Source organism: Leptodactylus fuscus, chromosome 7 (genome assembly GCF_031893055.1).
Source record: "Leptodactylus fuscus isolate aLepFus1 chromosome 7, aLepFus1.hap2, whole genome shotgun sequence".
NCBI lineage: Eukaryota > Metazoa > Chordata > Amphibia > Anura > Leptodactylidae > Leptodactylus > Leptodactylus fuscus.
The window spans coordinates 77,709,880-77,737,851 of NC_134271.1; the positions used below are offsets into that span (position 1 = coordinate 77,709,880).

Here is a 27,972-nt window from a genome sequence, read left to right on the forward strand (position 1 = left end):
CCTATAGCATGGACATTTACCAGTTGTAGAGTAGCAGCACTCTCATACTGTCAGTGACTATCAACATGTATATATATATTTCCATATACTATGGTGTAGACATAACAGTATATGGAGATATTATCAGTGACTGCCTTCCTACATATAGCAACAGCCCATATACAGTCAGTGAACAGCTCCCTTCCTTTTCTGTACAGGACCCAACATTATTATTGTAATACAAGGAAGTCGCCATTCTCTTTCTGATATTCCCTGATGATGGACGCAAGTGCTAGACTACCAGATTTTCTGGATTATTAGGTGCCGGACTCTACATTGAAGTTATTTTTAGTTAGTAGCAGCCAGGGAATCTACTATTAAATGTCATTCTTGGGGACATAGCGACTTAGGATGCAGTACCTCCCCTTAATTTTCTCCATTATAAATTCAAATTAATGAATCCCAATATGTATTACTGCTTGCGCTTGCTCAGAGGGCTCCCCCAAAATTCTTCTGCCATGTCATCTATAGCAGCTAATTAGCATGGAATGAGCTGTGCAGCAACAGGCGAGGGGTTAAAAGCAGCTGTGCAGTTACATAAATACAGGCGCACAATGACCGTGTCCCAGCACAAAGCCTGAGCCGTGAGAACAGTCTCTGTGCCGTGGGAACTAGTATCCCCCTCCCCCTGCCTGACCTTGTTGTCCTCCCAGGCCATCCCCTGCTGACAAGACTGCCTGCCACAGCCGAGAGAACCGAACCCCTGAAACTGCACTGTGGATCAGTCAGGGGGAGGTTCACGTGCCCCAAATCCAAGCAATAGACAAGATAGCAATACAGTAACATTCCTTCAATCCATGACAACCGGATCATCAGATAATATGGAATAGTGAATGGGTGGAGGTAATGAAAAATCGAGAATAGAACATGACCACTTAATCTGAGCAATGTCATGTATCATAGCAGTGTTTATAACAAATGACGGATTATTAGAGGTCTGAATAAAGAGATTTTGATGACAATACAAATTTACTAGCACTGGGTATGATAGACTCTTATTACAGTCATATGGGAGGGGCTGTTCAGGTAAGTGGCATTGTCAATGGGTCTGCTGGAAACGGGTAGTGGGTATAATTACAGGTGAGCCCCTTTATGTTATGTGAGTCTACCTGCAATTCCTCTATTAGGTTTCTGGAATGTTTAAGCAAAAACACTACATAAGAGACGTCTCTTACTTTAATCAACTCATAAAAAACAACAGAACAGAAGAAGAGTGAACAGAGGATGCCCCATTTTGTCCTTACTGCAGATCCTTGATGGTGGCATCACCTAAAGATATATAGATCCAGCCAATCACAGTGAAGGCCCAGTTTCAGGGTGATGTCCTATATGCTGACAACTGCTGGGGCAAGAACCGCTGAACCCCCCAAAACATCCCTAACAGATTCTGCTCAGGAGCTCTGGTCTAGTGCAGTCCTTGTGAGCCCATTACCCCTTTGCAAACATCCAAGGTTGCAGCTACTCCATGTCACTGGTGGCTGCTAGAGTCTGGGTCTGGCCTGAACGGGAGCAGGGATGAGCTACATAAACCAAGGGGCAAGAAGGAGCTCAGTGCACTCTGGAGGGAAGTCACTGCCCCAGACGACGCTCCAGTATGTCCCCGGCTCGTTGGTGTCTTACTTCTAGGTGCTTGTTCTGAACCTTTTCAAAGTGCTGTAGCAGCTCTGTGTAGTCTATCCTTTCAGAGTCTGATTTGGGGGAGCTCAGAGGTGCTGACTCAGCAAGTCTGAAAAGAGAAGAGAGTGATACCTTAAAATTTTTAAACTATGCAGGTCAATATCCAGCCAAATGTATACTGCTTCATTATTGTCCTACACACACAGATCAGGGTTTGCCACCATGTATGAACCCCTAGACTTACCCTGATCTCATGAGCTGAGGGTTGGGGACGCACTGCAGTCGGTGTGACAACAGCTGAAAGGCGCTGCTCTGGGGAAGCAGCATGAGGAGACCATAAAGTGCTCTGATCAGGTATGGGTGATTCTCTACATCCAGGAGCTGCAGCCGCAAGTCTAGAGAATAGACAGGTAAGAGGTCACCGCCATAAACTATAGTAATAACCTGGCCACAGAGCACCCAACACCCCACTGAGAAGGTCACCCCATCCATAAAGTCTAGAACTCTAAATGAAATCAACCTCCACCCCCCTAATCCTCTGACTGTATATGCCCCTCCTTCCCCTCTGACACTGTACGCTTCCCCCCTTCCATGTTATGCTCCTCTCTCCTGACCTGCTACTGCTAGCTATGTCATTCCACACTAAAATAAGCAGATGAATGGCTTTCTAGAACGCAAACCACTACATGAATACAGACATTGTGAATTATTGGTGACACCATAGGGATCCTACGTAATTTGAAAAATAAATGTGAATCTGCACTAGTGAAATGTTGTTCCATTTTTTTCTCTAGATTGCTCTACCCTGACCTGACTTGCTCTTCATAGAGTCCCCCGTGCAGCAACTCATCACTTCTGCTCTATTTCCTGCCTAGTGCTGGGGGTGCTGTATACACGGCAGGCACTGGACGTACTCACATGTGAAGATCGGACATTCTATCAGCTGCACCAACTTGTCCACTTCAATCAGGAAATCCACAGTGACCTCCAGGTCCCCACTGCAAGTGAGAGGTCAAAGAACAATAACAGAGCCTGAAAGCAGCAGCCACCCAATGAGCGCAGTGGCCATTTCATTACTGAGAGCAGAGTAGCAAAGGATACAACTTTTGGATGAGGTGATAAGCATGTCGGTAGTTCTGAGTGAGGAAGCACAGAGACACAGTAGCTACAGGACTGTGACACCAGGAGCGGTACAGGCAACAGAACAGGTTACAGCTCTCCTAGAAGAAACAAGAGTCAGTATGCTAGAAAGAAGACCCTTCATTCACCATTTCACTACCCAGTTCTACAGGATGAGATCCTCCCAGTTGTACAAAACAAGATCTCCCTTATCTCAACAGGATGAGATTTCCGCATTATGAGACAACATCCTATAACCACAATTTACAGAAAAGATCACCTACCACACTTTCTGAGATAAGGTCCCTCTCCCACTCTATAGGACAAGACCCTCCACCAGCCTTTACACTCCCCAACTCATTCTCCACTGTCACATTAAACACATTTAGGTTCATCCCAGGGGTTGTTATACGTTTCTATTACCCCATATTGTTATTTTCTTTTTTAAGAATTGGTCATAGAACAGTATTTCACAGTGTAGGAAGGGGACATACGTACAGGGGTCTGAAGGTCTTTAAGCTGACTCCGCAGCTGGAAGAGTTCGGAGGAAGTCAGTAAGATGCTGTTTAGGTTCTGGACCATTGTAGATGCAAATTTTAGATCCTCCTCCCGTAGCAGGATGTCTGCCATTGAGTGGAAGATGTTCTCAGCATTCAAGAGAAGACACAGCTGTCTGAAGGGAAGACAGCAGATAAAAAAAAAGATATGAGGATTGGCAAAATCATGATCCGCTACAAACCAGACCTCTCCTCATGGTTGCTTAGTGGAGGTGGAAACACATAGTAAGAGCAATAATAATTCTGTAGTGTAAGGGGACAGAGATGAAAACATATCCCTAGAATCGAGGCTCTGTTTTGTAAGGGGGTGAGACCCCAACTTATAATTAGAATGGAGGGAATGTAGTGTAAAGGGAATGAAACCATGACTTATCATAAGAATGGAGGTACAGTGATATATGTCTAAGCGCCTCTTTCCTTGGACACATGATCCATCCCTTCCCCTGCATTGATACCTGATAATAAACGCTCCCCTCGTCTCTAGGAGTTTTCTTTCGCTGCTGAATCTCTTCAGAAGATTTACCATAAAGCGGTGGAAATAGGAATTCATGGTGGGTGTTGAGGGTGAGCTCTCCGGACCCCGAGTTCCTGTTAGGATAATTAACAGGCAAAAGATCGTGAAGTCAAGATCATGTAATGCCAAACACGCCAGGATGTGGCACTCACTGACATCAAACCTGCAAGCTGGCCTTCATTGGAGAGGAAAGTGGAGTAGTGGAGCAACTTCCTGCAACCAGAGTGCAGTATAAAACATAAGTGTAGCTACATACCCTGCGCCAGCTGCACTACCACACGGAGCGTGACCCCCAACATTAGAAGAGAACTAATAGTGCAGAAATAGCTACATGAGAAACAATAACTTCCCCTCTCTCCTGCTCTGTAATCCTCTGATAACACAGACAGGACTAACAAAACCTGTGGCCTCCAAGTGCAGAGATGTGCACAGAAATGAGTATGTATTCTGCCATGTAATGTCTATACAGGGGGCAAATACTCCACTCATCTCTATCTGCTCATCATTATTCCCAACAAGAGAACATTAGTTACCAGGATCTTAAAAGACAGATACAGACTACAGGTGCAAACAATACAGACTGCATAATCTTCTATCTTGTTTCTTATATACTCCTCGTATAAGCAACCTGAAGTTTCCAAATGTCTTTCTGATTCGGTTCACCAAGGTCTTCGATATACTTGCTTTCATTGATTACTTCCAGGGGATAAAATGCCTGGTCATGTGATGGACACATCAGAACTATGTGCAGGCATCACATGATCAGGATGGTTTGTGAAAGTATATTGGTAAATTGTAATAAAAGAAATATCCTTATAACCTGAACCCAGATATCCCGTTAAAATCATAAAAAATATATTTCTAATAAGACTATAGGAATACTGCATCAAGGCCTTTGCATCAGGTTTTGCAATTTTATGCTTCACACAATACAGGCAAAAGTAATAATATAGGTGGAGTATAGAGGGAACGGATGTGGTCTCCAATGGCCCGACAGATTCCCTATAATTTATGCTTCGGTAGATTTCATTTTGTAGAGCACGGACAGCAAAAGTTGCCCAAAATATATTAAGAGGCGTGCAACTCTTACAGCAAAACTAAACTGTGAAACAGCTTTTCATTTTCTGACAGTATTGTATTATTAATAGATTTTGTAATATACAGTACTTTATTAAGCAGGTTTGGCTCCTTTCTGTGAAATCCTGCATTCCTGCATTCTTACTCTTGACAGCTGTTCCCTACTTCTCATGGTGTATGGGCTTGTGAGTGTAATGAAGCAAAAATATCTCAGGCATTATAAAACGTTGTCATATTAAAGCGCACACTAAGGTTACAGTTCTGCTTCCCAGTCCCGATTATATTTTCAGTCAGGTACAACTTTTACCTTATTGTCAGATGGGAATCGCTCTTTCATATGACACCAGAAGCCTGAGATATAACCGCTTCCTTCATTGTCATTTTCTCTTCATTACACACACAAGCCTGAACATCGTATACAGTGAGAAGCAGGGACAGCTCTTAATACACAAGCAAGCGTAAGACTGAAGAAATGCAGAATTTCACAGAAAGGAGACTAAATTTGTTAATAAAGTTTATTAAAAAAAAAAAAATGTATTAATGACACAAATACTGCCAGAAAATCTAAAGTGGTTCAAAAGTTGAGTTATCATTTAATACATTTTGTTCTATATTTTAAAAATCTCTGCTTGATCTCAGTGGGACTCCTGCTCTAACGCTAACTCCTTCACAAATGGCTGCTAATCATAGACCAAAGCCGTAAAACTAATTGTAAATCTGTGACATGCTATGTATCTAATAATTTCTACAATATTAATAATTGTATAAGGAAATATTAAAAAGTTAGGGTCCATTCACATGGAGTTTTTTGGTGCTGATTTTGAAAAAGGAACCCAATGAAGTCAATGGGAGGCTTTTTTCCACGTGGATTCTGAGGCGGACTTAGCGTCAAAATCAGCGCCAAAAAACTGTGTGAATGGACACTTAATGATTATGTTTTAAAGCTGGAGTCGGTAACTTTTTTTGCCAGTCTGACCCCACCCAAATCAGCTCCAACTCCAAAGGTTTATTTTACAACGTATCAGTGTTGAAAATTCTTTTGAGGTAAACACAGCAGCCCCAGAAATCTCTCTTCTGTTCTGGAGTCCTAGCTGATAGCTCTTACCTGCACACACACATTGTAATAAACCTCGGCTGTATGAACAGGACTAGGTTGTCAGCTGGATAGATAGATAGATAGATAGATAGATAGATAGATAGATAGATAGATAGATAGATAGATAGATAGATAGATCGGCGGGAGAGGACAGTGCTGCTATCATCTGGGTATTTTGAGGGGGGGGGGGGGGAGTACTGATGTCAGCTGTGCATAGTATTATGGTCCCTAGTGTTGTTTTCCACTATTATTTGGGGTCCGTGAAGTTCCCCTCATGGTATAGTTGCTCACCCTCACTGCAGCTACCAGGTAACACTCCACGAGCTGGGGAAGGCACCTGCAGTTTGGTCTGACTGCCTGCAATCTCCTCATTGGCAGTGTCACTCTGTCCAGCTGGAGAGGAGGCAATTTCTGCGAGAACCTCCAGGTCCTTCAGGATGACCTAGGGAAAGAATAATTATTACCATTAGGTCAAATAGGTATGGTAAGGGGAGTCAGGGGAAAGGTGTGCGTGCGCTCAGAGACACATAGGTGCCTCCATTCATCAGAGGGACAGGAATCATCATCATCTCTTCAGTCCACTTGTTGTAGGGGGAATAATCTGCAGTCAGAGACACCACATGGTCCCCAACAGAAATCTTCAACATCATAGTAGGAGATGATGATGAGGACAGAGAGGAGGCTGCACTCAGAGGACATGGGATGCCTTTCATTTGAGGCACACAGGACACTGGGAGGATGAAGATCACAGTACAGCTGACAGACACCAAATACGTTTCATCATCATCGTACCTGTGTAGTGCACTCATAATATCTCTAGTCCCATCATTTCAGAGCTGCCAATCTGCTGCATTATTTCCCTATAGCCCAGAGTCATGCAGCAAATGCAAAGACTGGTCCAGTTCTCAACACAATTTTATCCGATTTCCATATTAAAAGGGGAATTTGTGTAGGAACTGCAGAAAATTACCAAAAGCACCCCAATACTGCACACTTCTGTACATATGCAGCAACTGACCTGGCCTCTGACCACCACTATACAAAGGGTTAATCGCCTACAAATGATGATGGGATTTAAGAGAAGGGGGAGCAGCAGAGGCTGCCATTAACATTCAGGACACAGCATTCTGCCTAGTGTAATGCTCTGCAGAGCAATCCAGCCTTCTGTCACCATGGAAACAAGCACGGCCGCCCCGCAGCTCTGCTAGAGGAGGGGGAAAATACGCTCCAGCTCCATTAACTACTTCCAACCCAAACACCACACTGCATTTATCTCCAAAACACAAAGCATATCATTCATGGTGAAGGGTGCCAAGGAAATACCCCAGATATTGAACCCTGCCCACATCACTGCCCAGAACAGCATAACACATGTAACCATTGCACATCACCAGCCACATGGGAACGGCTCATGTGTTCTGTACTGTAGACTTTTCAAGCACAGCCTCAGACAGAAACTCAAGCATCACCCAGCAAAACAGAGAACAAAAGCAACACAACATTTCACACAGCTGCAACCCAGGTCACACAAGTATACAGGTCTGCTACATCTGCGACTCTTGTCAATTGGATTTGATCAGGTTTACAGCCTTTTGGTGCAAACACTGAATATTTCCAGTCACTCCCAGCAAGCAAAGATCCTGAAAAGAGCTACACAAATGTGCCAAATTATTAAGATGGCTGCTTTGTGCACTGGTGTTAACCACTATTGTGCATTGGCATGAGGTGCGCCAGAATTATTAAGAGAATCCGGTCTCTTAATAATTCAGGTGCATTGTGGAAGGTCATCAGAAATTAATTCCACGCCAGTCTCTGATATAACACGTGCCAGTTTTTTAGTGCGAGTTAAGCTAGGTTCACACTAGCATTGCATTTCCCTTGTGCTGGTCCGTTGGAGTACCAGAACAGCGGAGAGGTGGGCTGCTAGAATAGCTGTAACACACAGTGTCTGACGGACCCCATTGACTATAATGGGGTCCATTGGGTGTCCGTCCTTTTAAAGCTGTAACTGGGGGACGAAAAAGTCCTCTGTGCAAAGCTGTTTCCTCTGCCAACTTGCAAGGGGACACAGAGATGGAGTCTCCAATACAGACTCTGGCGAAGATGTAAGATAAGCCTTATAGTAAATCTGACAAGGTGAGGCATCTCCACCCCGGTCCTACACTTCTACACCCAATTTTTTTGAAAAATGGTGAGAGAGGCACGATTTCAAAAAAAAAAAAAAAAAAAAAGACAAATTTTCTGCCATAAACAGTCAGGTGCAACAAAAGCTGTCGTACAAGGCACACAATGGATCGGACCCAAAGTTTAATGGAAAACTTTATTTAGTTTTATTCCTTTAAACTTTCAGCATCTAAAATAATCCAGAACAGAAAATCAATGAATGACAATGGTCCATGAGAACTGTGCACACTCTGTTATGCCAAGTTCAGGCCTGAGGGGGATTTAAAGGATACAGTAGACAGAAGTTATGCTCCCCCTTGAGGCCACACAAGGCATAACACATCGTATACACAAGTCATGTACACTGCACATCTGTCTTGTCCTCACTAGATACCTGCAGCAGCACAAACCATACTACTCACCTCATCAGACTCATCAGACAATGTCTTCAGCAAAATGGGGAACAGGAGGTCAGTGTGACGGAACATCTGCATCAAGAGGATAACAGGGGTCAACAACATTGTAATTGTATGAACCCATCTACAGGATTTATACCCCAATCCCTCCTCCCTCCCTCCCTTCTACATCTCTATACAGGAAATCATCTGCAGTGTCTACACCCCCCACCATTCCCCATAAGCACATATTAGATATAAAAGGGTGGACTATACAACTCTACACAGAATGTCACCTATAGTGTCTATATACTGCCCCAAATTCCTCTGACCCTTCATTTCCAATATACAGGTCATTTATGGTGCCTGTATACGGCTCCCCAGTACAGGAGGAGCTTTCAGACAAGTATTTACACCTAGTAATCTATAGTGTCTATATATGCCCACTACCTGAATGTATAAAAGAACTTGAGAGTAGCTCTGAGAGTACGCACCTTGCGTGGGGTCTTTATGTAGAGGTGATACAACCACTTTAGCACACAGATTCGGGTCATCATGCCTGTGCTTGGTTCATGTAGGTACCGGTCCAGTACCTGAACAATTCCATCTAGATTAAGAGTCACTGCAGCTGCAGGAGAACTGCGGGCCACAAAATAACAAAGCAAGAAGCATAAAATACAAAATACAGAGGGTGACTGTTTTGTGTTTCCTCATTTAGGCCGTGTATGAGGGTGCCCTTAATATTTTGAAATAATGATTATAGGCAAAACGATGACTCGCCTGGGCTGTGCCGTCACCATAATTGCGGCACACTTTTTTACATTAAGGGTTAACACTCCTAATTAATCACTTGTTAGCCGGAAGAGGGGCGACCTGGCAGCGGCTTCTCATGCTCACAGCACCATTGTTATGGTAATGCCACATGATGAATGCAGGAATCCTACAATCATCTCCTCCAGAACATCCGCTCACTGCAGGCAGAACTTACAGAGGCAGCGCAGCCGCCTGGAAAATGAGCTTTATCACTTCCACTATTTCCTCACCATTTCAAGATCTCTGCTTACTGTAGGGGAATTAAAGCACTTCTGCTTACATCAAGTGGCTGAAAACCTCACCAGATGTAATAAGTCTGGCAGCTCATGGTTTGATGCAATATGTGCAGTCCAAAACCACAGGATCCACCCAGGCACCTGAACTCTTGTATTCTTATTTGTCCTCAAATGGTTTCTGGTCTACCCTGGACAAAATCCTGTTCAGTATATGAGCCGGAGGGCTATCCCCAGGAGCTGCTACTTTAGTATATCATGAATTAATGCAACACTAGAAAATGTAGTATAGAAAATGTCTTCCTCAACTTTACATAGAAATTCTCACAGTTTAGTAAAATTGTATCTAGTCTAGACAATTATAAAAAAAAAAAAAAACAACTTGAAAGTCTTCAGTAGGTGATACCTTTTTTAATGGCTAACTCATAATGATGATAGAATATAACGTTTTGAAGCTCTCGGCTTCTTCAGATATAACTAAGAACAATTTCTGACGGCTGCATATTTATGTACAACAGGACACATAGGGATAGGATTTCAGGAGGGAGGGGGATGAGGAGAAGAGGTTTATTAGTATATACATGTTTCTTAGTTATATCTGAAGAAGAAGCCAAAGAGCGTTGAAACGTTATAATCTGTCATCATTATGAGTTAGACATTAAAAAAGGTATCATCTACTGAAGACTCAAGTTTTTTGTTTTTTATATTTCATACCCACTGGCTAACACGGTACAAAAACAAACATTTTCTTCTTTATAGACAATTATACAGTAAGTAAAACAAAGTAATAGGACAGGATACTGATAAATGTAACAAACCTTCAGCAATGTGAACAGGACAGCAAAGGTTTTCAGCCTCTGCATGCAAAAATGTTCCTTATTCACCGATAGTGTGAAACTTAAAGCATGCCTCCGATTATAAAATAGCTTTTCATTAATAAAGTAGTACAGGCGAGTATAAGAAATGTTACAATAGCTTTTAATGCAATGGGCTTCTGTCTCTACTTAGCAGGCTGAGTTACATCTAATATAAAAGTCTATTGCTCTACCACTGCACAGGCTGAGGCAATAAATCTATTGGCCAGCCCCTTCCTCCCCTTTTCATAGACTTCTGTGTGTGAGGCTGAAGAAGGTTACAGATGCTGTTAGTGATAACACACTGATGCTAGGCTCACACCTATGCTCGGGGAAAAATGGAATCCCAATCCACTTAAAAGGCAGTTACCCGTGGAAACTTGCGGATCCCATGGACTACCATAAGGTTCGCTGGGTTTCTGCCCCCAAAACTTTTCAAGCGGAATGGAGAACAGAATGGGGGACAGCAGAAGTGTGAACCCAGCCTGAGTGAAGGAAAGGAGGAAGAGCGCAGCCTATTGTGAGGAGGAAAAATATATTATTAATATTATAAATGTTCTTAAATTTATGTGTACTATTAATTGTGGAAAAATGGATTTATAATTGTAGGTGCGCTTTAAAAGGAAATTTATCAGGTCCAAGATTTCTTCCAAATCAATAATAGGGCAGTGTGGGGGCCTTTAGTAAAAAAAAAAAAAAAAATACCTCTGTGGTCATAAACTGATATAACAATGCAGAGATAATCATGATTTCACAGATATGGCTGAAGAGACAGAGGCTGTCAATGTCAATCATGGGGACACTGGGCACTGACTCCACAAGCACTGTATGTAGACAAATCTGATGCCCAATGCAATTGGCGGCTGATTTCATATCTATGAGATAGATCATTGTAATTGTTTCATCGGTTTGTGGCATGTTTCTGCATCTAATAAAGCCCCCTATATTGCATTGCTATTGTTTTGTGTTAAGCATAACCTGTGTGATATTAGTTACTGTGAGAAGTGTGTGAACCCCAACTCTGGAAGAAGACTTCACCTGAAATCACAGTATTATATGGTGCACTATGGCCGGTGACCCGGGACGTCATATGAATGTCAGGAAAGCCTCCTGCTCTATTCTCATTATTATTTGCTGCACGGTGTACAAGTAAATGAAGATGTGACTGCAATAATAATGAAGAGTGAGATTCCCAGCTTATTGAAGGATGCCTCTGCAAGAGAGGACCTGATGGGTAGGAATAAAACTGAAAGCTCTCACTGCCATCTGGTGGTCACAGATAGTACTATTGAGGCCAAGTAAAGACCTCCCATCTTGAGGCTCAAGTATTCACAGCGTAGAGACTAAATCTCCCTCCATTGCTAGACACTTGTTATATGAATCCCCAAATTTCCTCACCTCCTTGGTGCAAACACGCTAATGTTGTCCAGACTGGAGTCATCTGTATCAGGAGTTCATGCAAAAAGAAAGAATAAAACAAGAGGTTTAGTCAGTATGTAATGCAGAACATATAAATCCATGGCTATCACAGAATGATGAGTCATCAAGAAAAGCCAGGCCTCCCCCAATGATGTATCTGTCCTTTCACCTGGGCAGAGCTTTCTGAAATTCCAGCAAAACAACAAGAACCTTATTAACTCTGCTCCTCCAGGGTTCAAACTATAGAAGTCTGAGATTCCCCAAGGAATGTCTGAGATTCCCCAAGGAATGTCTACTTCATGCATGTCTGAGCTCACTTCAGGTGACATCCCACATACAGCATTGGTGGTTCAGTGGTAGAATTCTCGCCTGCCACGCGGGAGGCCCGGGTTCGATTCCCGGCCAATGCAGTTGCAATTTTTTTATTATTATTATATATTTTTCAGACATAATATTTATTAGTGTCATAAGAAAAAGTCAATTCAGTTTCCAGAATATAAAGCTCCACCAGAGGTCTTCAAGATCTCTGTACACTATTAGTGAATAGACAGTCACATTTACTTCTCATAGTTGAGGATTGTTATGAATGTATGTATTGTAGACAATACTCTAAAAATGGTAATGTCACATCTGTTCCCTTCCCCCCTACAAGCAAGTTCTTGAAACTTTTATTTCACTATTGCAGCCTATAATCAGGGAAGATATAGGGCGGCAGAGTCATCTCTGTATCTCTGTAAACTCCTCAACATTATTGCTAACATAAAGAAGCACAGGGTCTGTACAAGTCTGGGCTATGTGATGAGCTCCTGTGTCCTATTAACCCTCTATACTTTAGAAATTGTTACAGACAGGTGGATCAACTGTCACACAGGGACACTCCCTGTTGTATATATGGGGTGAAAATATAAATACATAGAAATGACCAGGAGTCACATCACAGTGAATACATACATACATAGTCCTAGCAGTTATATGGTTGGTCCACTATAGCTATGCCTGAAATATATTGTAGAGAGAAAAAACAAAAAAACAAAAAAAATTTATGCTGCATTGGCCGGGAATCGAACCCGGGCCTCCCGCGTGGCAGGCGAGAATTCTACCACTGAACCACCAATGCTGCAGATGTGAAAATCCCTCTGTGGAGCTCTGACACATCTGGAGTACGCGTGTACATGCAAGCAATAATTTTACTGCCCCCCCACGTTTAAACTTCCACAGCTGGAGCCCTGGAGGAGCAGCGTAAATCACATAACTCCTCAAGTGCTGGAATCCCAGAATAAGTCTGAGTCACACGCACAGGGGGTTTAGTAGTAGAACTCATCTGTCATGCAGGATTCTATGGTTTTACATATCAGAACATTATAAACAAAATCTATCATTAGGATCCTTAGATTTAGGTAAACACAACCTCAGATAAGAATGACGCAACATATTCCACTATTTATATCACAAAATGAAGCCATGTGTGGAAAACTAAAGTCCACCCCATGAATCAGCAGCTTGTACAACTACCTGTAGCAGCAATAACATCAAGTAATGTACTTCTGTATTCTTTGTCAGTCTCACATCATTCTGGAGAAATTCTGGCCCACTCTTCTTTACAATGTTTCTCCAATTCATTGGGGTTTGTGGGAATACATTATGCATAGCTTTCCTTAAGCCTAAGAACCCACGTGGCATCCCACAGCAAAATAAAGCGCCGTGGAAAAAACCATGGCAAACTCCAGTCTCTTCTCATTTCCTGTATTCCTTATCAAACAGTGCAAACCATCCTCCCCCCAGCTTGCTGAGCAGGACACTATGTATTAACACAATACTTATTGTTACTAGAAATCTTATGTAAATGTACATGCTTCTAGACTCATTGATATCTGTGTGTTTACATAGAGATAACAGACACAGCAATTAGCTGAAGATAACAGTGAGAGCAGTGAGTGATGTCATCTGTCCTGTCTTATCACACAGGTCAGACTCTATGGAAACAATGTGTAACAATGAGAGGAATAAGTTCACATAGCAGGAGAACAAAGCAGCATTGCAAAAGCAATATACACTGCTCATAAAATAAAGGGAACACTCAAATAACACATCCTAGATCTGAATGAATGAAATATTATCATTAAATACTTTGTTCTGTACAAAGTTGAATGTGATGACAACAAAATCACAGAAAAATCATCAATGGAAATCAAATTCATTAACCAATGGAGGCCTGGATTTGGAGTCACCACCAAAATTAAAGTGGAAAAACGCACTACAGGCTGATCCTACTTTGATGTAATGTCCTTAAAATATGTCAAAATGAGGCTCAGTAGTGTGTGTGGCCTCCACGTGCCTGTATGACCTCCCTACAACACCAGGGCATGCTCCTGATGAGGTTGCGGAAGGTCTCCGGAGGGATCTCCTCCCAGACCTTGATAAAGCATCTGCCAACTCCTGGACACTCTGTGGTGCAAGTGACATTGGTGGATGGAGTGAGACATGATGTCCCAGATGTGCTCAATCGGATTCAGGTTTGAGGAATGGGCGGGCCAGTCCATAGCTTTAATGCCTTCATCTTGCAGGAACTGCTGCCACACTCCAGCCACATGAGCTCTGGCATTGTCCTACATTCGGAGGAACCCTGGGCCAACCGCACCAGCATATCGTCTCACAAGGGGTCTGAGGATCTAATCTCGGTTCCTAGTGGCAGTCAGGCTACCTCTGGTGAGCACATGGAGGGCTGTGCAGCCCTCCAAAGAAATGCCACCCCACACCATTACTGACCCACTGCCAAACCGGTCATGCTGAAGGCTGTTGCAGGCAGCAGATCGCTCTCCACAGCGTCTCCAGACTCTGTCACATGTGCTCAGTAGGAATCTGCTTTCATCTGTGAAGGGCACAGGGCACCAGTGGCGAAGTTGCCAATCCTGGTGTTCTGTGACAAATGCCAAGCGTGCTGCACGGTGTTGGGCTGTGAGCACAACCCCCATCTGTGGACGTTGGGCCCTCATACCATCCTCATGGAATTGGTTTCTGACAGTTTGTGCAGACACACGCACATTTGTGGCCTGCTGGAGGTGATTTTGCAGGGTTCTGGCAGTGCTCCTCCTGTTCCTCCTTGTACAAAGGCGGAGGTAGTGGTCCTGCTAGGTTGTTGTCTCCTACGTCCCCCTCCACATCTCCTGGTGTACTGGTCTGTCTCCTGGTAGCACCTTCATCCTCTGGACACTACGCTGACAGACACAGCAAACCTTCTTGCCACATGCTACTATGAGTGTGAAAGCACAACCAACATTCAAAAGCGACCAAAAAATCAGCCATAAAGCATTGGTACTGAGATGTGGTCTGTGGTCGCCACCTGCAGAACCACTCCTTTATTGAGTGTGTCTCGATAATTGCCAATAATTTCCATCTGTTGTCTATTCCATTTTCACAACAGCATGTGAAATTGATTGTCAATCAGTGTTGCTTGGAGTTACATTGTGTTGCTTAAGTGTTCCCTTTATGTTTTTGAGCAGTGTATTTAGGAAAACTCTTCAATTTACATAAGCTAGGACTACAGATAGGATCCTTCAAATGGAAATACCCCTTTAAGGTCCCGTCTCGGCATTTCAGCACTGTCCTGCCCCATAGATGGCTTCACATTTAAGGAAAAGAGATGTTCATGGATGACTCAATGGGGCACATTTATCAACGTGTTTTCTCATGAATTTGGCGTGGGCTGCACTTTTCTTGCTACTTTTTCGCTGTTATGTCGGATTTATGAAGTGTTTGAGCCTTTTTTTTTCTACTTGAAAATTCCCTATCCACCACTTTGTGATTTTGGCGAGAAAAGTAGGCATGGCCACTTGGGCGAACATGTGTCCACCAGATTTATTATTTGCACCTTTTTAAAAGAATGCTAGAGCAGAGGCGTAGCTAGTGGGGGGAAGGGGGGGGGGGGGGGGTAACTCTCTTCATTGGACAAGCTGAATGGATTTGAGGCCTTCCTAGCAGATCCAGAAGTCAACACACATAACCCCAACACGTGCATGGAATTTATCTACAGCTTGCACCCGATTAGTAAATCACGTCACAAAGGGCACACATACGGCCCATTTGCGCAAAATGTAACCCAAAAGAAGGCGCATTTGATAAATAACCCCCAATGACTGCAAAGAGACTAGTTCCAATGGCAATAGCTCCAGCACTGTGCTTGATAGTTGGTATGATGGGTTTCCCTTGAGATTTAGTCAGATGCAACTTTGCAAACTTAATCCATGTCTTCATGTGCGTTTTAGAAAAAACAGAATTTCTCCCAGCAACACTTCTAAACAGCATGAAAAAAAAAACCAATTTGGGGCTAGACAACCCCTTTAACATTCTATCTGAGATCTGTAGAGTCTGAGAGATAGATCTTGGTTTTTTGCAACTTCTCTGAACATTGCATGGCCTAAAATTTCAGGTAAACTTGCTGACACATCTAATCCTGAAAAGATTGCCAACTGTCTTAAATGTTTTCCACTAATGAGTAATATTTAACACTAGAATGATGAACTGTTTCTCTAAGATCATTGCGCCTTCTTGGCATCATGTGAACATACATATGAATATATGAATGATCTAGACCAGCAAACTGCCAAAACTTCACCATATATAGGTGGTCACACTTGCTGGTAATCAATTAATCAATGTCCTTTGATTTGTGCATCTGGATGCTACTTAACCTCTTAATTTCCATAGCAAGGGTGTACAAAACAATAGGCCAAAATGCAGAAGCAGTGTATGAAAAATCAAATAAAAGGGGAACCTGTTGTGGGGTGTTGTTCATCTGCAGTTGTATTTACCTAATTTAAAATCCTTCTAAGGATCAGATGTTTTGTAATTATATTCTGCTAGGATTCATGACCGTTTATGGATTAGTGCACAAATTTCTGCAGCATATTTGCCAAATGTGAATGAAGTCTCACAAGCAGTTTCACTTTACTGCAGCCGCTCTGCAGCTAGATCTATATTAGGTCTATACTACATTTTGCCTCTTTGTTTCAATTCAGTTCTCCACTGAAAACCAGACATGTGAATTCAACCAAACAGAAGCTGAATTACGTTTTCTAATACATTTACTTCAGACATTTTTAACCCCTTCCCACCACAGCCAATTTTAAACGTCTTCACAAAGCTCCATTTTTCTAATCTGACATATCACTTTATGCGGTAATAACATTAACTCACTAAAATGATTAGAGATTGCTTTTCATCACACATTTGTGTTAGTGATAGATTTTGGTTGATGTTTTGTATTTAATTATGGAAAAATAGGAAATTTGGAAAAATATGCAGTTTAAAAAGTTTGAAATTATCTGCTGTTCATACAGATAGGCATACCAGCCAATATAATTTACTATTCCTCAGCTTTATGTTGGCATCAAATTTTACACATCCTGTAAAAAGTTGGCTGCAATAATTTTTTTTTCTTTTTTTTTTTTAAATATTAGGTAAGGGAAGGGGAAAAAAAAAAAAAAAAGGAAAACCTCATACTCACCTGTTCCCATTTGAAGGTGATGTGGACCTAGCAGGCTAAAGATTACAAAGAAATATGGGGGTCGATAATGGGCAAGACTGTCCAAGAAGTCGCTGCATGATTCTATGAATGGCCAGCTAAAAGTAATGAGCATGACGGCAGGCCCACTATGTATGGAAAGTAGTGTCTAAGGCATTACAGCCCCGAAAACAAAGGGGTGAAACTGTAGGGAAAAAGCGATTGATAAAGGACTAGATAGGTCCTATGAAAGACTTTTAGAGAAAGTCCCATAAAGATGCCTTTGGTAATAGATGTATAAAAGTCAATCCATTGAGATGAGGGCAGGATACAATCAAGGTCTTGTTCCCAGGCTGCCATAAAGTCAAGTTTGGTATCAGGAGATATATAGTAAACTATATATAAAATAAGGTGAACCCCTGTCCACCTTTCTAAACAAACATGGCTTCTTGATCGCTGTCTTGTTTTGCCGGGCTGTAAGTGTATCAGCCAGGCTAAGCAGATATACTCCTCTAATTAGGGACTACTATATAGAAGCCAGAATTTATCACACCCTATGTAACAGTATCGATGGGGTTAGTGATCCATACAGTATATACATCAGGATCACCCCCATGTCTGACTGAAATTTAGACAGCCAGTTTACTATTTTTTGTTTTGAGCACATAGATACATTCACTTATTAGTGATTCTTTTATCGGCTAGTATTAATAAGAGATACATTTTAGACCTTTTCATAGATTGCAGCGAATACAATACAGTGAACTCTTAAGCAACATGTTACCTTTATTTTATGTATTGATAGCATTACAATGATATACAATGTAGTGACGTCATTTACCGGGATACAAAGTAGCCTATATTTTAATCGGGGTTCCTATCTATCTGCGCCAAATTTCAGCCAAATCCGTTCAGCCGTTTTTGCGTGATTGAGTAACAAACATCAAAACTCACAAACTTTCACATTTATAATATTAGTAGGAGATTTTATATATATATATATATATATATATATATATATATATATATATATATATATATATATATAAGATTTACTATTACATTGCATACTATTATGGTGGGATAGCTGGAATCCCTTCCCGGCTGTGCCATACTATCATATTGCATGGTTGAAAGGGGTAATTGTCTGAAGTAAACACAATGCACACTTGCTCTTTAGCATTATATGCTGCCTCTGTTTAAGATCTGCCCACACCACCATAGATAAAATTTGCTGCTCTCCGAAGAGAGTCACATTAAGCCTTACATCTATAACACTCTCTTACCGTGATCAGCAGTCTCTTGATATGGTGGCGGCTCCTCCTGATTTGGTAACTGACTTGTGTCATCGCTTTCATCGTCCTCTGGAGTTACCAACTTCATCAGGCTCAGGTTGCACACATTAGCCACTTCTTTAATACCTATAGTCACAAGATGTAAGGAGGATACAGAAGAAGCCATGGTATCACATATTAATCCCTTCCGCCATAGCCATTTTTAAATTTTTGCGTTTTACTCTCTGTCTTCCCACAACTTCTTTATTTTTTCGTCACAAAACTGTATGAGGGATTATTTTTGCAGGACAAATTGTACTTCGTAATGGTACCATATAATATTCCATAACATGTACTTGGAATGCTAGAAAAAAAAATTCAGAATGGGTTGGAATTTAAAAAAAAAAAACCAAACTGCATTCGCGCCACTTTCTTATGGGTTTTGTTTGTTTTTTTTAACTGTCTATGTTGGTCTATGACCAGCTGCAATAGTAATGTATAGAATATCCCATAAAATAGTTAAAAAAAAAAAAAAGCTTTAAAAAATATAATAAAAAAATAAAGTAAATAAAAGTTCTAAATCACTCCTTTCCCTAGAATACATCCCCCCCACCAAGGCTTATATTCGAGTCAATAAGTTTTCCCAGTTTTTTGTGGTAAAATTAGGGGCCTGGGCTTATATTCGGGTCGGCTTATACTCTAGCATATACGGTACCTATGTCTTGAATTTGGAAAAAAAATCATATTTGATTTATCACTAAAGAAGGGTTCAGTGAATGTGCATATGAAACTGGTGGGTTCGGTACCTCAAACAAGAACCACTGCTCTAGACAAAGTGATTTGAATTTTTTTTTTACATTTGTTTTAAACAAATTGTTTAAATCAGGGGTCCTCAAACTTTTTAAACAGTGGGCCAGAGGCAGAGCAGGTAGCACAGACATCGGGAGCGGTGCCCTCCAATAGGTAAAGTGAAGTGCGCTCCATGGCCTGGCCCGAGCTCCCCAGGAGCTTCATTATAAATGCACGCCTGCCGGCGTTGTCGGCGGGGCCAGACAGAAGTGCTTGGCGGGCCGCAGTTTGAGGACCCCTGGTTTAAATAAACCCCTAGCGGGCATGAACTTGTGATCATTAGATCGCTTGTCCAATAGACTACAATACAACTGTATTTGTGTTTATAGGGAAAGTTTCTTATTGAGAGCTTCCACAAGCAATCCTAAACAGAGATCTAGGGAAGGCAAGCTAGGGAGCCTTTAAAATGCTCACAACCATCAGGGAGACAGGATGGCTCCTGCAATCTTACTCCGCAGGAGTTGTCCTGTAACCTAAAAAGTACCAGGCCAATGGGAACTTCATGTGGGGGAGTCCAGGCCCATAAAAATTTAAAATGCCCATGATCAGAAAGAACTGATCTCTGAATAGCAGATCCTGCAGCAATGGTGGCTGCTCTGCTTCAGAGCAGCTGTCATATTTAAAGACCCGACACTATTACTGTACGATTACGCCAGATATTGGGAAAATGGTTAATATTAAAGTGCACTTCCATAAAGGATACTCTTCTTACGGTCATCATAAGACAGACAAGGCAAGACTGCAGTCAAGATCCCTGAGGAATATGGAAGCATCACTCTTCCAGCCAACTGAAGGAATTCCCGCATCCAGGACATGGCAGTCAGCTGTATGAGGTCATCTGGTAACAACAAAACATGTAAGAGATGTCACTGCTGTGCAGAGCTACAGGTAAGGGTTGCTTCACACTAGCATATGTATTCCGTTCAGAAGGAGTCCGCATGGAGAACCCCGGAACGGAATACAAGCGCTGTGCTGGCAAAGCACACGGACCCCATAGACTATAATGGGCTCTGTGTGCTTGCTGCGCATTGCTCGCACAAATGATTAGTGCGGGCAGTGTGTGCCAAGTACACGGAGCCCATTTTAGTCTATGGGGTCCATATGCTTTGACAGCACATCGCTTGCAATTGCGTTTGGATTCCGTCCGGGGGGAAGGGGGGTCTCCATGTGGACTCTAACCAGACAGAATACACACGCTAGTGTGAACCAACCATAAGAGTTCTACCAGGTCAGGGCTATACACTGCTGGGGACTCACCTGACGACTGACAGTGGATTACCAAAATATTGGCCATCTCAGCAAACTTCACACTGTCTGGCATCTTTTTGATCTCTTTCAGGAACTCCCCCAGAGACACCTCGCACCTGTAGAAACACAACATCCAGTTGTAGCAGAGTTTAGAAAATCTGACAACTGAAATCCCTGTGTCCACTGAAAAGGCCCTAGTTTATAGTCACAATTAGAGATGAGCAAGTACTATTCGAAACTCCAGTTTTGAATAGCACGCACCCATAGGAATGAATGGACGTAGCCGGTACGCAGGGGGTTAAGCAGCCGGCCAAGTCTGCATGCCGGCTACGTCCATTCATTCCTATGGGTGCGTGCTATTCCAAACTGGAGTTTCGAATAGTACTCACTCATCTCTAGTCACAATATGAAAAGACACTTGTACTGTACCAAGATGTAGACTGATCAGATTGTATAGTGTGAAACTGAGAAACTTAGTGGAGCAGGATCTTAAAACCTTAGGGCTCATTCACACTGGCACAGAGGGGGCGGATTATGGCGCATAATCCACCCCCTCACAATGGTGGTCTATGGCGACCACTAGGCTACTTTTTCCCGTGAGCGGCATGTTGCTGCTCACAGAAAAAAGAAGCGGGCTGTCCTTTCTTCAGGCAGATTCCGCGGCTCGTTGAGCCTCGGCGTCCGCCTCGCGGCAGCAACCTCCAGAGTCGGCCCATTCATTTGTGCCTACTCTGGAGGGGGAAGCCGCAACTGTCAGGAGCCGCGACAGCAGTGGCAGGCGGATTTTGGTCCGAGAGTGACACAGCTACCCGCGTCACTCTCGGTGCCAAAGTCAGCCATTACACTATCCGTGTGAACTTAAAGTCTTAAAGTATGCAAAGGCAACTGATCAAGACAAAAGACTGTCACCATTAAGGGGGTGTTCACATTACCGTTGGTGACCGTCAGTAGTGCCCGAGGCCATTGTCCATTACAAGATTTTGGCAACGGACACTAGCTGAACCGTCAGTATCCGTTAAAATTTCCATTAATTTCAATGGGAATTTAACTTGTGTCCATTTGTGTCAGTTTACACCCAATCTGACAGAAGTCTGTTTTTTTACCAGCGGACAAAAAAATCCTACATGCAGGACTTTTCTGTACGTTAAAAAAAAAAAACGGATGGCAAGTGTCCGTTATTTTTTAACAATGAAGTCTATGGGCAACGGACTTATAAGACAGAGCTATATAAGGACTTAACGTTTGCAGGACAAATTATACTTTGTAATGGTACCACATTATATTCTATATGATGTACTGCGAAGCTCAAAAACGAAAATCAAAAAATGCCTGCAGCAGGAAAGTGTTAAAAAGGACCTGCCACCTCTGCTGACTTGCAATCCCCATGAAATAACAGTTGTAGCTGATTTTTTTTTTTTTTTTACATCTGCACTGTTATTTTCCTGGTATTCCTCCCAAAACGTTGTGAATAAATTGTCAATTGGGTGCCATTACAATCCTTGTAAGAAAAAAAAAATAAAAAATAAAAGTGTCTCCCTAAATGGGAAACAACAACTGGACAGCATCAGGGTAACAACCAGTTGTTAATAGGATTGGAATATTTCTAGGAGGAATAACAGAGGAACACCACAATATAATTGTTACAAATCTATCATTATTTCTGGAGCTGTGCTGTATTGGAAACCGTCTCTCTAAATCAAATAAGTGTACGCTTGTTGTATGGGCCCGTGTGACTAGGAAAATTATGCTCCAATACTGGGCAAACCCAGTCCCAGTAATTTTCATGTTTATTATTTCGAAAGTGGAGCATCTGTTATGCATGGACAGGCTACACGCCTCTTTGCTAAATGACATGTTAACAAAAAATGTTTTCATTCTTGAGGCCTGTTTATTTATAAGAGACCCTTGACCGTTCGGAAATCATTACATGACTGTTTTACATCCACAGACCCTCCACCCCCAATTCCACAAATTGTAATTACATGCACTTACATCTTTCGTATCTCTTTGCTATTATCACCAAGTATCTGAAATAGACCATCCAGAATCTCTGGCAGGTATTCCAGTAAATTGATATCAGGAACATTTTCCAGAACAAGAATCTGAGACAAAAATGAAAGTCAGACCACAAATAAATGTGCATATTAAGTCTCATATATTATTAGAAGAATTCCCACTGCTGTAAGAGTCCACTCGGCCACATCAGACCCAACTATTGCTAGTATCGGATTACCGACATTAAGTCTAAGATCCCCCACTGTGGAAACAGAGATTTTTTTTTTTTTTTAGTTATTTCAGATTTTGCTCGGGTTTTTTGATCCAAAGCCAAGAATGGCTACAAAAGGAATGGAAATATAAAGGAAGTTCTTGTGCTTCTACCTTTTGCTCAATCCACTCCTGACTTTGGCTCAAAAAAATTGCAGCAAAATAAAAACAAAAAAAGCTGATTCTCCGCAATGTGGGGCCCCAGCCTCAATCTGAGTAATGACAGAATCCACCCAACTACATTGGATTTCAGTACTACCAACATCCAGTTACTCACATCAGATCTGACTGCCAGGATCCAGGCACTGAAATCAAATTCTACTACTGCCAGCATCCAGTTATCAATAGCAGTTCCCACTGCTGTAAAAATGCTGTTACCCTTTACCATTAGAATCCAGTCACCTATATCAAATCCCCCTATTAATAGGATCTAGTCACCCAAATCATATTCCAATATGTCCATGATCCAGTCATCCAAATCAGACCCCAATTTTCACACACAAAAATTACACAATACAAGTTCTACCTGCTGTCAACACTAGGGGGAGATGATTGCATACAAATTCATACAGCTCCCAGTGAAATAAAGAATAAATAAGTGAGCTCCACCTAGTGGTGGCTGCAGAGAGCAGAATAGATTCTATGCTGTCTGGAAGAAAGAAGAGTAATCGGACCCCCACCCATTACAGATATATTATGGTATTTTGCATAGAACCTTGGATATACAGAGATTTGAAAAAGTTGGACAAGTCTGAACAGATGAGCTGCTCACCCAGGAAATAATAAACTGTCGGGCATACTGGTTGTTGGAATAAATCCTCTCCCGCAGAAGTGGAACAAAACTGACCAGGTCAAACTTGCTGCTTTCAGTGACAATATCCTAAAATAAAAAATAAAACAAGTGAAAAACAAGTCAGCGGCTCCTATTGAAGTGAATGGGAGCCTTTTTTTACAGGCAGATTGTGAGGCAGATTCCGCGTCAAAATCCACCTGCGAAAAACTCTGTGTAAACATATTTAAAGGGGTTGTCCCATCACAAGGATCCTATCTATAATGCTTGTTAATGTGGATGTAAGACTTTTCCTAAATACATTGCTTCAGCAAAACTGCTTTGTTTGTCCATTATCTTACTTTATTCAATTCTTTGTGGCCACAGCCCTGACCTAGCTGCTCATGAGTCAAGTGATGTATCTGCTGCTCTCAGGGGGGAGGGAGGAGGGGCTAAGTGCAGGGAGCGAGCCTGTGTATCTAGCTATTCCTGTGTCTACACAACATGACCTAGCTTCCTGTTAGCAGATAGGGGAGAGGAGCTGCTTTCATTTCTTCTGTTCTCCCAGTTATCAGGCTAGCTAATACAATTGTGTTCATTATGGCAGAGACAGGCAGTCTCTGTATGTAACACAGAATGGAGTTGCTGCTGCCTGTACTTCATAGTCCAATATGGGTGGGCGGAGCTACACGCAAATTTGGGGGAGGAGCTAAACGGCAGGTTGCATGTGAAACCCCGCCCACCAAATGATGCAAGAAACCAGGAAGAAAGAAGATTTTACAGCAGTAAAGACTGATCAGTATGTGAGGTGGGAATACCCCTTTAATTGTATTCAATAATATCTCATCATCTCTTTCCTGTTGTGGGTTTTCCCCTGACTTTTCTCTCTGCTTTCATCCTAACAATTTGAAAGTTTCCCTGGATGAACTGCACATTTTAGGTCTCTATTAGGTCATAACATTTGTGTTGTGTATCCTCAGTCACATGTGTACTTGCTTGGAACAGTCCCAAGTCTGGTTGATGCCGGTCAACCTCCCAATGTATCTAGAAAGAAGACACTGTCACAAGACAAACCATTGTAATCAATTGTTAAGGGCTCGTCCAGTTTTTTTTGTTTTTTTTTAATTGAAGACCTATCCTCAGTTATTTGCAAGCACTGTGACCTCTTCACTGTTCATAGCACATGCCATTTGTCTCAGAGTGGCCATGTGATCTACTTACAGCCTTAACCCATTCAGTTCTATAGATTCGGCTGCTATAAAACAGGCTGTGTGTGATGTAAGCAGTGAAGGGATCAAGACGCTTGCATGAGCGCTGCATTCTGAGTGTCACACCCTTAAAAATCTCTTACTGGTAATCTATCCTGAGGGCAGTATCTCAATAAAAAAAGAGCAGGGCAACCTCTTTAGGCATCATACACACACCATAGTATAGGGCCAAGTTTGCAGTAGAATGAGCTAGGATGACACGTGGAGTGACAACCAAGTACATTCTGTTATATATTCACATATAGGGCTTCCGATCCATTCTGTTCCGATGACACGGAACAGGATAGGACTTGCTTTATCAGAACGGAATGGATCAGAAGGTCCCAATATCTTGATTGCATCATAGAATGGATTTAGATATCTCTCCAAGCACATTCTGATACAAATTCAGCCTCACGTCAATAATATACTCAGTGGTGTGCTTGGGGCTGTTACCATTTCATTTTGGGTAATATGGGGTATAAGAGACACCTATGAATACTGTTCCACACTCTAGCACAGATTATGTAGCTAACACCCAGAGTCTGGAAATAGGAGTGGAACACTCTTCAGTATTTTGATGTACAAATAGTTGGTCATATACAGTGTGTGGCTGCATGTAGATGTTTAGCCCTGTCTGGGCACTGGCTAAGGGGTCAGGAGCTGCACAGTAACATACACAGTGTTGTGGTCACAGTCTAATACACCCATGTGGTGACTCCAATAATGACCTTTAGCAGTCGGTCCAGGAGCTCAGAGCCACTCTTTACATTGGGATCAGGATCAGCGGCGAGCTGTGAAATACAGAAAGAGAAAAACAACAAGTCAAATACACTGGAGGAGGACCCAAATCAATGTTGTAATCCCCAACTCCTATATATCTTTATGAAGGAGCACCCCACTCCCCAACAGCCCTGAAATATTCAGAGTGGAACTCCAATTCCCCTGTAGCCCAGAACATTTTCAGGGAAGAGCCCTACAGCTTTGTACATCTTCACCTAAGAGTCCCCATCTCCCCTACAGCTCAGTACAACTGCAAGGTGGACACCCCAGAAGCCTCTAATTTCCCTATAGTCCCATACAGCTTCAGGGTGGAGCCCTCAACTTCCCTACAGCCTGTACAACTGTAGGTGGGAGCCCCCATAACTCTAAATTTCAATGCATATTCAAGGTGGAGCCACAACTCCCTTAGAAGCCCTGTACAGATTCAGAACGGAGTCCATACAGCCCTAAACATATTCACGGCAGACTCCCAACTCCCGTACAACCCTCTTTAAATCTTCAGGAAAACTGTCCTGAAAGCAAAAGTTCAAGTTAAAACAAAAAGTCACTCAGAGTTCCTGTCACTTGATCTTATAAAATTATTCCATAGCAGTGGAGGTCACATGAGAAGAAGTATAGGCCAGGCTGAGGACACGACATATAAATCAGAAGGATGTCGCCGCTGTCACTTTACCTTACTGAGTCCGTCAAACAACACGTTAAAATGGGGCAGAACAGAACCACGGGCCACCTTCACAATGTTGTAAAGCGCCTCACACGCGTAGTAGCGGAGCCGGCTGTCTGCATCATTGAAGCAGGTGAGGACAGGTTCAATGAGCTCTCGTAGATACTGGCCAGAGTCCTGCAGCAAGATCAGAAGATTAATCCAAGCTGTTGGGTAAGCATGAAAGCAGGGACCCCCATCCCAAATCATCCCCTGCCCAAGTCTTCACCTTGCCAAGCGCAATGGAGCAGGCAGCCAGTCCTATGAGGCCCCCCTTCCTGCTGTGCGGGTGCTGTGACAGAGCAAATTCCTGAGAAAGGATCTGAATGACGTGTTTTATCTGTGCTGTGTTATTCTGCGCCACAAACTCCCGCACCAACCTGCAAAAACATAGAAAAGACACGGTCTACAAAGACAGCTTTCCAAGGGTATCTACCTCCTATCACTAGGGTCCTCCTCCATACCTTGCTGCCTCTTATCTAGTCTCTTTCCTTTATCTCCTGGGTCTCTGCCCCTGTTTTTCTCATGTGTCACTTTTCTTGTCCCATCCTCTCCTAGGTATTTCCATTCAGTCCCTCCCTGCTCTTGTCTATTCCCTCTCCTGCATGTCTTTGCTCATATTCCTTCCTATCGTACAGTCTCCTTTCTCAGTCCATCCTCCCCGGAGGTTCTTCTGTCATTCTCTACTTCTCCCAGGTGTGTCTTCATTTGTACTTGGGGGTCTCTTCTACATTTGAACACTCCCCCCATGCGGGGTATCTCCTTTCTCATCCCTCTCTCTCCCTGGTGTCTTCTGTCTTGTTCCTTCTAGTGTTTTCTGTAGTCTCCTCTCTACTCCTGCTGTCTTCTCACTTGAACCTCCCTTTTCTAGGTGCCTTCCTTCTACCTCCACCGGGTGTTTTTTTCACCTCCCTCACCCAGGTGTCATCTCTCTTGACCCCTCCCTCACACGGGTGTCATCTCTCCTGTGCCCTCCCTCACACGGGTGTCATCTCTCCTGTGCCCTCCCTCTCACGGGTGTCATCTCTCCTGTGCCCTCCCTCTCACGGGTGTCATCTCTAGTCCCCTTCCTCAGCCGGGTATCATCTCTCCTATCCCTTCCCTCACCCGGGTGTCATCTCTCCTGTGCCCTCCCTCTCACGGGTGTCATCCCTCCTGTCCTCTCCCTCACCCGGGTGTCAACTCTCTCGTCCCCTTCCTCACCCGGGTGTCATCTCCCTTGTCCCTCCCTCTCCCGGGTGTCGCTCACTTCTCTATCTCCAGCGCCGCCACCTTCCTCTTCTCGTACATCTTGTCGTTCAGCGCCCGCACGATATTCGGTGTCAGGGGACTCAGGTCCCGCTCCGCGTTCATTTTCCCGGCTCACTCCACAACAACCCGGTACAGCGGCCGCAGTCACATGCCCTGGTCACGCCCCTAAGTCAGGTGACAGACGGTC

At 42.9% G+C, this 27,972-nt stretch overlaps 1 protein-coding gene and 2 non-coding genes across 3 annotated transcripts; 1 reads left to right on the plus strand and 2 right to left on the minus strand.

The window, feature by feature from the left end:
* Positions 1–1,041: 1,041 nt before the first annotated feature.
* Positions 1,042–27,972, minus strand: VAC14 (VAC14 component of PIKFYVE complex). The gene is made up of 19 exons (XM_075282212.1): positions 27,784–27,972; positions 26,764–26,914; positions 26,505–26,672; positions 25,780–25,842; positions 23,805–23,912; positions 22,760–22,869; positions 20,777–20,883; positions 20,223–20,357; positions 18,683–18,817; positions 11,876–11,918; positions 9,072–9,216; positions 8,605–8,670; positions 6,311–6,461; positions 3,788–3,920; positions 3,274–3,448; positions 2,758–2,876; positions 2,575–2,654; positions 1,901–2,051; positions 1,042–1,765 (listed from the first exon to the last, which is right to left on the minus strand). Exons 1-19 carry the CDS (start codon positions 27,885–27,887, stop codon positions 1,609–1,611), a joined length of 2,301 nt encoding a protein of 766 aa, XP_075138313.1. The 5' UTR covers positions 27,888–27,972; the 3' UTR covers positions 1,042–1,608.
* On the plus strand, positions 12,236–12,306 carry TRNAG-GCC (transfer RNA glycine (anticodon GCC)). Its single transcript has one exon. It is a non-coding gene; the product is annotated as a tRNA-Gly (tRNA).
* TRNAG-GCC (transfer RNA glycine (anticodon GCC)) lies at positions 12,943–13,013 on the minus strand. The gene has a single exon. It is a non-coding gene; the product is annotated as a tRNA-Gly (tRNA).